At 41.1% G+C, this 15,063-nt stretch overlaps 1 protein-coding gene across 5 annotated transcripts in view; it reads left to right on the top strand.

Moving 5' to 3' along the window:
* Positions 1–15,063, top strand: part of eda (ectodysplasin A) — a 204,629-nt gene that overhangs the window by 176,170 nt on the left and 13,396 nt on the right. For 2 of the 5 annotated variants that reach the window (XM_052021556.1, XM_052021560.1), the window contains exons 5-7: positions 1,155–1,189; positions 6,606–6,657; positions 12,866–12,996. In XM_052021556.1, the coding sequence (XP_051877516.1) occupies positions 1,155–1,189; positions 6,606–6,657; positions 12,866–12,996 (218 nt within the window). The remainder of the gene's footprint in view (positions 1–1,154; positions 1,190–6,605; positions 6,658–12,865; positions 12,997–15,063) is intronic. The other 3 variants (XM_052021558.1, XM_052021559.1, XM_052021557.1) reach the window with 3 other exon arrangements.

Here is a 15,063-nt window from a genome sequence, read left to right as displayed (position 1 = left end):
TTCTTTCTAGTTCATAAATATGGTGATGATCTTATATCAGGTAATGGGAGGACATCCAAGCACGACTGGACTCCACATGAGAGTCTGGGAGAGTGATACACCCGCAGCTGTCACTCAGAACCTCCCAGCAGCTCTGCTTAATTCTAGGGCTGATGTAGCTGGGAGTGCCTTACCATTGGAACTGCTGGACACTGGCAACTTGATTTGCTCAACGTCAAACTGAGAGAATGGTGAATCTAATGCATTTCACAGCAAATAAACTTTATGTTACATGAACAACTTCTCATGGTTTAAATAAATAATTCTCCCAAACATGGAAAGAACTTCTGCATATTGCAGTGGTGTGAAGAAAGCTTTGTGTCATTTAACAAATGGTTACAGCAATAAGAGTGAAAATAAATTCTTCTTTTGAAACTCATGGGGTGTGGGCATCACTGACAAGATCAGCAATTGTCACTCTTTCCTCATTGCCCTTGAGAAAATGGTGTGGGCCATCAAATGGATCTGGTATGGTCCTTCTTGCAATGGTGTTGGGTAGGGAATTTCAGGATTTAGACCGCACAGCAATGAATGGACAGTGATCTGTTTATAGCCAGGATGGTGTGCTGTTTAATGGGGCATTTCTTGTTGGTGGTGTTCCAAAGGAGAAAATTAGGTGACCCTTGTCTCCCTCTTAATACTCCAGGGGTGATTTATGGTACAGAAGGGTGTTGCATAAAGAACACAGAGGAGTGCCTCATGCTCCTCTTGTTCTCTTGAAGTTAATAAAAGAAATTCATTTTGAATAACTTTTTTTTATATATACAAACTTCTTCCAAAGGCTCTTTATCTCACCACCTGGTGAAAGCCCACAGCCCTGTCTCTGCTCAGTCTGGGCTAAAAATTGTGACAAGGGGTCAATGGTATCATCAAAAGTTAATTTACATATTTAAATAGGCCTGTCCAGATATCCGAAATGGCACAACATGAATGTAATATTGCCAGCTAAGCCTCTGGAATTTAAACAGCTGGGTGAACAGGGTTGAAATCTACTTTCTGAAATAATGTGTATACTTAAACATGTTGGAAACAAACTATGGTTAATCCTGTATGTAATGATTCTGAAAAGAAAAAGGAAATATTTTCATTTATTACCATATAATTTTATTTTTCAGGTACTTCAGACAAAGCTGCTGACGGTCAGACATCAGTAAGTGTACAGTGTTAGCACACAGTTGTCATGTATTTCATTGAACTTTTTTGTTGATTAACCCATGGGGATGTGGAAAAAAAAATCACTGACAAGGGAGGCATTTACTACCAGTTTATAGAGAGCCCTGAGCACATGGGGAGGATCACCCTCTTGGACCGCTGGAGGTGGTGATTTTGTCTCAGCAACAAATGAAGGATGTTACCAGGCAATGCATTTCCAGACCAGGGCAGCCTGTACTTTGGAGGGAAGCTGCAGTGACATTACCTTTTGCTCCAGATTCCAGCATCTGCAGTCTCTTGTGTCTCCATTACCTCTTGGCTGCTGCCTTTGTCCCTCTAATTGGTGTAGATCATGGGTTTTTCATGTCTGAAATTATGGAAGTATGAGCCAAGGCCAGCTGAAGCAATATGTTTCTACTGGTTAAAAGGATATAAAATGAGGAAACAGGGGTAAAGCATCAGGTTATTGGATGGATGGTTGAAATCAAAGGGAAAAAGTTGGACAAATGATCTTAGAACTACCTGTTTCCATTTGGCTGAATGGTTTACTTTGGGGTTGTAAGTTTGACTTATGTCCAGGGATGGTCTTTAGGTTTTCCTCCAGGGTAGTCAGTCCCAGGGCTGGTAGGCAGCTTATATTTCCATTCTGGATACCCAGTGTGGCTCTAGTGAGGTTGCCTTTTATGCTCCAATAAGGAGCTTATACACTTCTTTGACACTGAGTATGTATGATCATCCAGTCTGCTCTCTCAACCTCTTTCCCAAACCCCTTTAGAGCAAGTTTCTGATGTTTTCTAGCTTCCCCATCCACATCTCCCCCTGACCCCAGCCAGACCTGATGATTTCATTGCACTCTTGGTGAACTCCTTCTTTCCACACTCTTTAAACTGAAGGTCATAGAGTTGTACAGAACAGAAACAGGCCCTTCCACCCACATCTATGCCAACCATCATGTCTATCTATAACTAATCCCACTTGCTTGCGTTAATTCCATATCCTTCTATGCCCTGCTCATTCAAGTATCTATCCAGATGCCTCTTAAATGTTATTATTGTTCCTGCCTGTTCCACCTCCTCTAGCAGCTCATTCCAGAAACATACTACTCCTTGTGTTTAAGAACTTACCCCTCAGACCCCCTTTAAACTTCCACCCTTTCACATTAAACTTGTGCCCTCTAGTTTTAGACACCCCTACCTTAGGAAGCAGATTCTGGCTATCTACCCTATCTATGCCTCTCATAATTTTCTCTCTCTCTATCTTGTCACCCCTCAGCCTCCTTTGCTCCCAGCCCATCTAATGTTTCCTTATAACTCAAGCCCTCTAATCCAGGCCACATCCTTATGAATCTTTCCTGCAGCCTCTCAGTCGCATCTTTCCTGTACAATGGCAACCTGAACTGCACAGAATACTCCAAGTGCGGCCTTATCAACCTTTTGTACAACTGTAACATGATGTCCCAATTCTTGTACTCAGTGCCTCGGCCGATGAAGGCAAGCATGCCATACATCTTCTTAATCATCCTGTCTTCATGTGTTGCCACTTTCAGGGAAATATGTACTTGTACCCCCCTCTCTCTCTGTTCAACAACAATCCCCAGGGCCCTGCCATTCACTGTGAATGTCCTGCCCAGGTCTAACTTTCCTGGTTTAATTTCTCATCTAAAACTCTGTACTGCTGAGCAGCCTTTCATCAAGTCATGACAACCCATCATCCCTGTATATGCTGACCAACCTATATTTGCTCCTAATTTAGCAGTGCCTCCATTTTAAACTTATCATCTTTGTTTACAAATCTCTATGTCATCATGCTTTCATACTAAATTCCAATTTATCTACACTTCAATCTTAACCTCTTGTAATCCTCAAATTTAATATCTCCACCACTAATGGCTGTTTTCAGCTATTAAACTCTAGAAGCCCCCCAAAAAACCTCTCAGTCTCTTTTTCCTTTTCTCCTTTAAGCCACACCTTAAAGCCATTCTCTCACCGAGCTTATGATCATCTGCCCAAATATTACACATGACTTTCTATGAAGAACTTTAGAATCTTTTTTATACTTTGAGGTGCTATATGAATGGAAGTGGTTGCTGCTACTGCTCTGGCTTTTAGGATCTGGATTAAGACAGCCTAAGCTAATTTCAGAAAGGAAAAGGTGATGGCAGTCCACTCCTCTTATATTCCGCAGTTAGGCTTCAGAAATACTATTGCCCATTTAACAAAAGATTTGATTAATATAAAGCAATTGTTCTTAATATTTTATTCACAGTGCTTTGCTTTCTATGCCATTAAAGCCCAGTCAAAATATATCTGTTAGTATCTCAAATGATGTCGTATCACCAGGTCCAGTTGACATTGAACAGATGGTACAGTAGCTCAGCTCACTGGGGGACTGGCATGGTCTGTCATGCTGCTGTCACCTGCATGTTTGTGACCCACTGTTCATAATATCAGGCAGACAGGTGTTAAAATGAAGCCAGCTGAGGCCTGGTTAGAGGTCACTGGACTCTTGCCCCAGGTGATGTATGAAGATAAAATAAGCTAAGCTAATTGCAATTTTCTCCTCTGTTATGATGTGAGCGCCAACCTGCTCCAAGTTATTGTCCACAGGTATAGCCAACTCTGCATTACCACATCCAATCAGATATTTTTCAAGTGTGTGACTAAACGGTGAATGCAATAGCATGATTGGATTTTTTATTGTCACCTGTACTGAGATACAGTGAAAAACTTTTGTTTGTGTGCCATCCAAAGGTACACTGATGTAGTGAAAAGGAAAACAGAATATAGTGTTACAGTTACAGAGGAAGTGCAGTGCAGGTAGACAAATAAAGTGCAAGGGCCATGCGAGGTAGATTGGGAGATCAAGAGTTCATTTTTTTTTAGCATATGAGAGGTCCGTTCAAGAGTCTGATAACAGCAGGATAGAAGTTGTCCTTGAGCCTGGTGCTACATGCTCAGTTACTGGGTTATCATGACTCCCAAATCCATCATCAAAAGGTCACGTAAGCTAATTTTCCATTAGGGCTTACTTAAGAGGTATTGGGAGGGAGAACCCTGGTCTCCTTCCCCCACTCCTACCACCATCCAGAAAGAATGATACCACCCAACTCCAGGCTGACAACACAAATTGAATGAGAACCACTAACAAGAGCAGAATTGTCTTCTTGACAAATGTTGTCTGTGAATCACAACTGCTTTGGTCCAACAGGAATACAAGTTCATGAAATCCCATGCTACTTTAGGAAACAATTCATTTTACTTCTGTGTACATCAGTTAGTTTTATTAATAACAAGGATTTGAAGTGTTTCATTGGCATTTCTGTATATTTTACTGATCAACCACCCATTCTGAGGCTCCACAATATGCAGAATCCCTACCAAATCTTCATTCATACAATTGATCCTTTCACAATAACATCTCTTGTCATAGTTAAAAAGAATACTAGCTGTTTTTGAACATCCTTTGAGAAGTTCTACTCAGACACATTGAGACCCTTGCCCAGTTCAGATTTACTTGATGGCGCTACACATAGCTTTAAACAATCGAACACACTCCTCATGCAACTCCCCGAAATGCTGAAAGCTTTGCTATTATTGGCCACCAAACAGCAAGAATTACAAAAACAAGGTATCAGCCTCTGCAAAGCGATGATTGTGTTACAGTGGAAATGATACTCTGCCTGAAACAGTAGCCAGCTGACTGAACTCTCGTTGACGTGTCAAGTCTGATCCACGTTAACAGACAGCACTTAGCCAGATTGTCTTGCATAATTAAAACTTTTATATTCAGTAATATACATACATCGGAAGACAGTATTAATGCAGTCCGGATGATCCCGTGTGTAAAGACAGTGTGAGTTATGCAGACAAGAAAGATGCCATGCTGGATACCTAACCGTTGCTGAGAGAAGATAATCTTGGCCAGAAATGTAGAGGGCTGTGAGAAGGGTTGGGGAGTTTTCAGACAAATCTAAAAGTGCACCAATTCCAGACATCCTGTGAAAATCTCTTACTGTTTACAGTAGACTTCCAAAATGGCAAGCATCATTGGCAAGCTCCTGTCTGTCAATCATATTCCATGCGAGTTGAAGTTCAGAGATTCTGTGGGCGGGCATGGACTTAAGCCTGTTGAGACTGAAGGAATCACTGATTCTCTTCCAATATGTCCAAATGGATCAGGTTTTTCCCATCTCTGTTCTCCTAATGAAAAGACTTGGAAATGTAAGAGAATCTGTCTGATAGATGCATGGTGCTGTGGACTCAGAGGAGGGGGTGATTGAATAGCTTTTAGCGCAAGGCACTCCGGAAAGAGTGAACAAATGTGTCTGGGGTGATGATGTAATGATAGCAATAGATTGTCTTATCGGGCACAGAAGTGGACATACTGCCTGATAAGGAAAAGGAACAACAATCTGATGCACCTACTTTTCATTGCTATATCAGGAGTTCCCTGCTGCTTCAAATATCGACCCTCTCTAATGTCCTGAGGAACTTGGGAATGCTGACAGATGGAAGGATATAGGTATTAACAGGATCTTATGATCTCCTACAAGAACCTCCTCTTGTATTTTTTTTACAAGAACCTAAGACTTAAGTAGGTTATTTGCTGTCTCCAGCCCATTTCACCATTCAATTAGATCTACGCCCACCTACATCGTAACCTTATTTTTGCCTTCAGTTCCACAACAATAATATCCTAGCTGCCCTCTTGCTGACTTTGGCAAAAATAAACAGGAAAAAATAGGTGGAAGTGATGGAGCTGGGACAACCTTAGGGCCATTCCACATATAATTAGTGTAATTCCATCAGTCTATATCAGCTTTCTGGTTCTTGTGCACTGGGTTAAAAAAATAAATATCTTAATTTTACAAAGAGGGAAACTGCATGCAAAAATGATGGAAATGTGAAAATTCAATACTGGAAATGTGCAGTGGCTCATTAACACCTAAAAGGAAAGATTAATGTCATATGTTGTCAGACAGGAATTAAATTAACAGAAAACTGCATCGGGGTTTGGATTAGAAAATGGAAATGACTGCAGTACAGTTTCATTTCCCAAGAAGGGAAGTTAACCTTCCCAATTACAGTGAGAAATAAAGGACTGCAGATGCTGGAATCTAGATGAAAAACACGATGATGCTGGAGGAACTCAGCAGGCCAGGCAGCATCCGTACAGAAAAGCAGGCGGTCAACTTTTCGGGTCAGGACCTGAAACGTTGACCGTTTGCTTTTCTCCACAGATGCTGCCTGGCCTGCTGAGTTCCTCCAGCATCATAGAGTTTCCCCATTTACAGTGTTTTCCCCATTTATCATAGTTAGAAGAATTTCCAGTTCTGAGTTGCTGTGTTTGAGCTGACAGGACTTTTAGTTTATTTTTTTCCCCCCCAAATGTAATATTATAATTATTGCTTGCAGATGGCAGTTGTCCACCTCCAGGGTCATGACTCAGTCATTCAAGTTAAACAAGGTAAGATTTAAATTCAAGAAATTATAGTATTAACAGTTGAAAGCAGTTGGCTAATACAAAGCAACTAACATGCAAGAAAGACACCCATGATCTTTCTTCATTTTGTCATTTCAACAAAGTAATCCAGTTTATAAACAGAAAATCAGATAATTGAATAATTTTTTGCCCTGGTACAGTCTCATCTAGTTGCCACTAAATAGTGATATGATATCCCTTTGCATTTCTCACCCAACTGTTGTATTGTAATGCACACGGAGTACAAACATCATCCTCTGTGCAGAATATGATACAAGCACACTGACCTCTGCTTCTAAAATTCAGTTCTATCCAGTTCAATGTAACCAAATATTGCACAGTGTTAATGTGTTTTTATATAGGGTACTTAGGCCACCCACTGAAGTGCATCTGGAATTTTATTCTGTGTCTTTTCTGTAGAGGCTGACTAGTTCTTATTGAGGACAATAGCATGGGCATCCCCAATGAGCACAAAGTCCACAAGTAACTGAAACATCAAACAGCATATTCTCTTCAATATCTAAATGTATTTCTTCATGAAGCAAGCTTTATATTTCAATGATAGCTCACGTTTATATAGGGCATTCAACATGGAGAACAAGAAAGAGGAAGAGAATTACAGTACTTAGGACCCAAATGACAGAAGGAAGGGGTGTTATTGGGAAAAGAGACTGTTGATTAGTGCATAACTAGTCATTACCAACATTAATGCTGCATCAGAGACCCTTCCCATTCTTCCCCTTCCAAAATATTCTGGTCTGTTGTTCATCATTCCCTCCATTAATGCTTCTGCCAAGCCAGCTCTCTAGCCTGCTACTGTAAGACTCTGTTACAAGTCTACCTCTTAGCAAAAGCCTTTAGTCACCGCATCTTCTTTGGCTGAGCATCTATTTCTGTCAGTTTGTGGCTCTTTGAGCTACATTAGGAATATTTTCAACATTCAGATTGTTGTATGAATGCAAGCCTCCTGAACACTGAGCCTTTCAAAAGCAAGGTGCTCATTTGGCAGGTTAATTAAATAAACAGATTAATATTTCTGGTTACTACATGTAGTTTGCATTGATTGTCATTGTGATGTATCATTTGGTGACAAAGCTAGGGATCTCTCTGAAGCAGGTAATGGCTGCTTAGCAAATGGAATGCATTCTCTTTGAAACTAGTATGAAATGAGTACATTAGACTGAATAGGACTTAATCTCTGGCCACTTTACAATGATCTGCAAATCTCTAGCATTATCCCTACACGTCAAAAGTAAATCTTCCTAAATTACTGCGGTGGATAATTATACAATTAAAAATGAGAAGCATAAAGATGGTAGATTTTTATTAAGCATAATCCATATAACTAATCAGGTGTTGACTATTATAATACACCTATCACTAATCAAGAGAACTGATGTACAATGGGAATGAAGAATGCTAACTCTAAAGTAGAGGCATCCAAGTTAAACAGCTGGCTCATTCTCTTCTCCAAAACTAATGGGGAGTTTAACGACTTTCACTGTTAGCAATATGTAAACTATCCAGTGATGTGGTGTGAGGAGAGAGGCAGTGAATTATGAAGCCTTGATAAGGTACTGAGCAAACTTCAGCATCTTTGTGTTAGTCTCACAAAAACTGACAAATCTCCATCTGTGGTTTTCATCAAATTCTTGCATTTGAGTCTCACTTGCTAGTAAAACTCACCGCTAAAAAAAAGTTGAGGCTGCTAGTTATTAGTGTAAATGGGGAGGTTTGTGTTCCTGATTGTGATCTCATTGTGATCAACAGTGTTTCTCCCTAACCATTGTTCACTGTGGACCCTGGTGACCCTCCAAGCTCACTGCACCATTATTAGGTCACACTTCCATCAGCTCACATTTCAAGCAAAGGCAAGGGCAAAATTTGACTCGGGGCATGCCACAAGATGCTTTCCTCCATTTTCTGGTAACTGTCACATTGCTGCTTAGAGTCAGAGTTATACAGCACAGAAACAGGCCCTTCGACCAAATCAGTCCATGACGACCAAGGTGCCCATCTAAGCTAGTCCCAGTTGCCTGCATTTGGCCTGTATCCCTCTAAACCTTATCTGTGTACTTATCTAAATGTCTTTTAAATGTTGTTATTGTAATATTTGGTTATTGTTTGGGGTGGTGAGACCTTCCAGAACAATGAGTTTGGTCTAGCAAGAAGATATCAGAATCAGGGATGGCAATGCAGCAAAGTTGGTACAGTTGGCTTGTGTAAATTTCCATAATATTTCACAGTCATACCACAGAGTATACTATACTGACACCAGTGTCTCTCTCCTGATCCCTGATTCTACTGTTGTTTGATCCTCCACTTTGAACCATTCCAGACAAGGGATACCCTCTGTCATGAGACCATCATGCTCCCATAACTCTAGCCTTTTCTTCCTTAAACCAATATTCATTCATCAAGGAAGAAGCCCTTGAAGCTTACTAAATCTACACTCCAGAGCAAATTAAATAAGCATCTGTTCTTAACTGGTGAAATCACTCCTGTTGTTCTTTGCTCTTTCTAGTATTAAGGAAGCTAGTTCAAGAATACAAGGCACATTTGAGACCAGAGTCTAGAGTTTATCAGAGCCTGCACAGTCACAGCATGAGCATTTTGTTTGTGAGCCTACCAGTAGGTGGAAATATAGTGGTGAAAGTAGTACAGTACTTCAGGTTTCAAGCCAGGGCCATGGCTTGATCTGGGAGTGGTCACAGAAAGAGTGTACTGGGGGTTGGAGAATCCTGAACCGGAAGGAAAATTGAGACACTGGGGGCTATCGGAGGACAATAGTGGTGAAAGTGGGTTTGGGCAGACAGGAGTTTTGTGAACGAAGGGCCAAAGCAAGAGTTGTAAGTTTGGAGATGTGAGAGTTGCCACAATGGGGAGGCACCACAGGGAGCCAGGAAAATAAATAAATCTTTAGCTGTCACTTACTACACCTAGAGCAAGTGCATGGAGGAGTCCAGAAGGAAAGTTATGGACTTACCCATCCACACTATAAGTTGGTGATTTTTGTTTGTGTTTTATTTTTCATGGAAATTGGGTTGCTTGCTGCCCAAGGGCACTCAGTTCCCAGTAGGATTTCCTAAACCTCTGTTGTGACGGTAGGAGTGGAGAGAGGTGTGCTCTAGGACAAACCTTGGGAGATAAGGAATTCTTTCCCAAAGGGATAATTTCAAAGTACGCCAGACAGGAAGATTACACAGTGTGTTTTTCCTCCTGGAGGACACAGATCACTGCTGTATTCAAACCCTGGGATTAAGAGAAGGTATAAACTGTGCAGTTGCTTTCCTCAAGGGTAACTGAGCAATTATTCTCTGCACACAGCATTTGACGACATTGAGAGCAGTATGTGTGCCCAGATGCCTGATTTCATTGTTGCGGGCACCAACTAGACAAAGAATGATTCAGTAATTTGGTCACTTTGGTCATGCTGGAAATCTGAAATCAAGAGAGAAAATGCTAAAGATGTTCGGCAGGTCACGTAGAAAGGAGAGAACAAAACAAGGCCAGTGACCTTTCATTAGCCACTAACAAACTCTCTCCACCAATCCTATGTAGTGTTCCTGTGTTATATAGATCTTTAAAAAAAAAATAGACAATGCTAGAAGCACAGAGCAGGTCAGATACAGCTGTGGAAAGTAAAATAGAGCTAATCTTTCAGGTTGACAACACTTCATCAGATACTTTTCCCATAAATGTTCCCTCACCCAAGGAGTGTTTCCAGCATTTTCTGTTTGTTTCAGATTTACGTAACTTTTTGATTTTTACTTACAAAATAAAAGTTTGATTAAAGCAAAATATGAAGGTTTTGTGCGCAAGTGCAACCCATTTTGATAGCTCATCCATTGCTACCCATCCATGGAAGATTCTTCCCCCACACCTTCCTCCATACTCCCACTACTGCTTTATTGTGCCTTAAGTTGACTTTACAGTTCCAGTCTCCTAAAATGAGTGATACCAGTCAGTATTAAAACAAAAATTAAAGAGAGACTGTTCATTTTCTAACTCTCGTCACCACCCTTCAAATTAATCTCTGTTCATATTACAACCTGATTGATAGAAGCATGGGCCAAATTTGATCCAAGCCATCAGACTTGGGTTCTAAGACATATGCTGTTCGTGGCCAGAGATGAATTTGATGCGGCAGTGGATAATTTCAACATGCCTGTTGTCAAGCTTATGGGTTTCTTTTGTGTTATTGAAGGCATAAACAAATGGACAGAGGTAAACTATAACTAGAAACTAGAAATTGGCTAATTATGACTCTTTTTTTGTATCTTCTATACCCCACCAGGACTCTTCTGCAAACTCATCCCCTACCTCCAAGGTATATAGGGACCATTTTCTTTAGTGGCAGCCATCTTCCTCAGTGGCTTGCACCTCAATGCAATGTGCCCCATCCAATGACAGCCATAACAGCTCGCCACCCTGACCAGGCACTCAGAGCGTTTCCCGTAACTTCCATGGTTAGGATCTCATCTTTATCGCAGTCTTCCCTTTTGCGATAAAGTAATCAACTGGATCCCCCCTCCCCCAATCAAACACTTAGCATCCACATGACTCATCTGCAAGGGGGAAGACCATGCCACCATTACCACCTATGTGGACTTGTTCCCTGCTCACACCTTGAACTTATATCCTGTGGGAACCTTGCTCAGGTTTCCAAATGTCTTCTCCATAAGATATGGGAGCAGAATTAGGACATTCTGCCCATCAAGTCAGCTCCGTCATTCAATCATGGCTGATTTTTTTCAACCCCATTGTCCCACTGTAACCCTTAACCCCCTTACCAATCAAGAACCTCTCTCTGCCTTAAATACACCTAATGACTTGGCCTCCACAGCCCTCTGTGGCAACGAATTCCACAGATTCACCACCCTCTGGCTGAAGACATTCCTCCTCATCTCAGTTTAAAAGGGATATCCCTTTATTCTGAGACTGTGCCCTTGGATCCTAGACACCAATGGAAACATCCTCTCTATGTCCACTCTATCCAGGCCTTTCAGTATACAGCATCTCCTTGCTAGTGGTAATCTCACATGCTCCCCAGAAACATTAGGTCCACTACATTAATTTCACCCAAATTTCCTCATCTACCAGGTGGCATGCTAAGAAATCATGTTACACTGATTTTAAAAACATCTGGAATGTGAACTTTTGTTGATGGTTTTCACCCGACCACATTTTGCTAACTGTTCCCCATGATCCCACGCAGTATGTGTCAAACTTGTAACTCTAAATTCTCAAATGGTATCAGATTAAAATGCCCCATCAAGGTTTTTACTATGTTCTCATGTGGTACTAATATCCTTCAGGGGAGGAAGTCTTTTATCCTTACACTCCAAGGATAAGTTCTTGGCCCTCAATTACATACGATCTATATTAATGACCTGGACGAGGGAGAAAAGAGTCAGATATCCAAGTTTGCAGATGACACAGAAGTAGGTGGGAGGGCATGTTTAGGACTTTGCAACTGGATACTGATACAGTGAATGAGTGGGAGACAACAAACGGAATTTATTGTAGAAAAGTGCAAGGTCATGCATTTTGGTAAGAGGAATCTAAAGGCAGATTATTATCTAAATGGAGAGAGGTTGCAGATGAAGTAGAAAGGAAGAGACGCTCTTGTGTGTGAATTGCAAAAACATAGCAGGCAGATGCAGCAAGTGGCATGTTGGCTTTTATTGCTAGGGGCTTGGGAGTTTAGATATAGAGAAGTATTATTACAGTTGTACATGGCACTAGTGAGACCACACCTGGAGTACTATGAAAAGTTTTGGTCCCATTATTAGAGAAGATATACTGGCATTAGAGACAGTCAAAAAGAGATTCACTAGGCTGATTCAGGGATAAGAAGGTTGACCTATCATGAGTAGCTAAAGAAATTAGAATCTATATTCCTTAGAGTTTAAAAGAAGGAGCAGTGATCTTACTGAAACATACAATATCCTGAAACAAACGCAGAAAATACCCAACAGGTCAGGCAGCTTCTGTGCAGAGAGAAAAACAGTTAACGTTTCAGATCACTGGACATTTGACCCTTTATGAACAGATAAATTTCATTGCTGCATGCATGGGTCATTCGGTTTTTGGCCATTAAACCGTTGTTTAGATCAATGTTAGTTTTTGTGTTTTAGGACTTTTCTGAATATTTTTCCATGTATTGAGTGACTGCCCTTCTCACGATGAGATCTCATAGGTGGTATTCTGGCTGACTGGGTCCGATCTTCGCTGAATCATAAGGTCTTCCGGTTACACAGCCGAAGTGGACAGTTGGAGGTACTTGTGGATGGCACCTACTTCATCTATAGTCAGGTAGAAGTGAGTACGGTCTTGGACCTAATGACTAGTTGCGGGCGGGTGCTGGGGTGGGTGGTGGACACGGGTGTATGCGTGTGGGTAGGATTTGGTGGCTGTCATTGGCTTTGTGTTCATATTGCTAGTTCAGGTAACCGTAGACCATAGAACCATACAGCACAAAACAGGCCCTTCGGCCAACCATGTTGTGCCGAAATACATCCTATCCTATCATTCCAACTTGGAAGGTGTCGTGGTTACCGTCTCTCATCAATTTCTTTTTATTCAGCAAATCAGTTTATTTCCGATATCATCATGGAACTTATTTGGTCCAATGAGAAATTAATGCAAAGGATTTTTTTTTAATTATTCACCCATATTTTATGACTACATTCTTTCCCATTCAGTTCCAATTGTAAACCCCAGTGGATTTCAACTGTGGGGAAATCCTAAACTGTCTAAAACTTATACCCAACAAATACACAACATATCACTGATATAGAAACATACAACCAGGATCAGGAGTGGGCCACTCACCATCAAGTTTTCTCTGCCAATTAATAAGATCCTGGCTGATCTGAATGTCTCAACTGCACATTCCCGACTACCTCTGGTAACTTTTTACCCCTTTGCTTATCAAGAATCTATGTACCTCTGCCTTAAAAATCTTCAAGGAGTCTGCGTCCACAATCCTTTGAAGAAGTGGTCCAAAGTCTCAGGATTCCCCAAGAGGAAAAAAATGCCACATCTATGTCTTAATTGAGTAATATCTTAACTTTTAATCAGTCTTATATATCCATATATAATAGTCAATCCACAGCTAAGTGATGCTTGGAAAATTCAGAGTTCTTCCATCCCCATTCCTTGTCCAACTGCACTTTCCCCATGTAACTGCAGGAAATGCAATACCTGTCCTTCCCCCTCTTCCCTTCCCACCATCCAGGGACCCAACCAGTCTTTCCAGGTGAAGCAGTGATTTACTCAGGCTTCTGCCAATCTAGTGTATTGCATCCGGTGTTCACAATGTGGTCTCCTCTACACCAAGTGCAGATCAGGCGATTGCTTTGTGGAGCACTTGTGTTCAGTCCGCAGGGGTGACCTCGAGGTTCCTACTGCCTGCCACTTTAATTGTCCACTCCTCCCCGATACATCTCTCTGTAGTCTCCTGTGATCTTATAATGAGACCCAATACAAACAAGAGGAACAGCACTTCTTCCATCTGGGCACGTTGCAGCCTTCTGGACTCTATATTGAATTCTGCACCTTCAGATAACTCTACATCAGAGCTGGCTATTTTTACTGTAAATCATCCATCTTTAATATTGACTTTCTTCCCCCTCCTTATCCATTAGCAATGCCTCACACCTCTTTGTCACTAGTGACTGGCTCACTAACAACTTATCCCCATGGCAACCCTGGCCTTAACCCATCATAGGTATTCCCCTTGCCCTATCTATATCCCCCACCTCCCCCCACTTTCTCTGCATCTTAAAACTAACTTCTTTTCTCTCATTCCCAGCTCCAATGAAGGGAGTGGTGAGAAAACAGACCATACTATCAAGGGAATTAAATCACATGAGCCAACATACTTATACAGCAAGAAAACAGAGTTGAGATTACAGTCCACTCAGCCACAATCTTATAGAATGGTGAAAGACGATCCAAGGATATAACAACAGAACACTTTGAAAAAATGAAAGGATAGCACAAAGGCAGCTTGGATTTATGAAAGATAACTCATATTTGGCTAATTAACAAGCTCATCAAGGATATACAAATGGAATAGGTAAGGGAGAACCAGTGAATGCGGTCTATTGGATACTCAGAAGGCTTTCGATAAGGTCCCACACAGGAGGTTGGTCAACAAAGTTAGAGTGTGTAGAGTTAGGGGATTTGCAGAGATCGATTCTTGAACACCAGCTAATCAAAATCTATACCAATGATTTGGCCAAGGGGACGGAATATCACATTTTCAAGTTTATTAAAAGAGAGATGTGAAAAATGGAAAGAAAAGATGGTGCAAGGCAAAAGAATTTATAATGGAATAAGCAAGCAGCAAAAGAAAATACAGCACGAGCTATAATTGGGAAA

Source organism: Pristis pectinata, chromosome 8 (assembly GCF_009764475.1).
Source record: "Pristis pectinata isolate sPriPec2 chromosome 8, sPriPec2.1.pri, whole genome shotgun sequence".
In the NCBI taxonomy this organism is placed as follows: domain Eukaryota; kingdom Metazoa; phylum Chordata; class Chondrichthyes; order Rhinopristiformes; family Pristidae; genus Pristis; species Pristis pectinata.
Note: the sequence above shows the minus strand (reverse complement) of the source record. Positions and strands in the feature narration are given on the sequence as shown.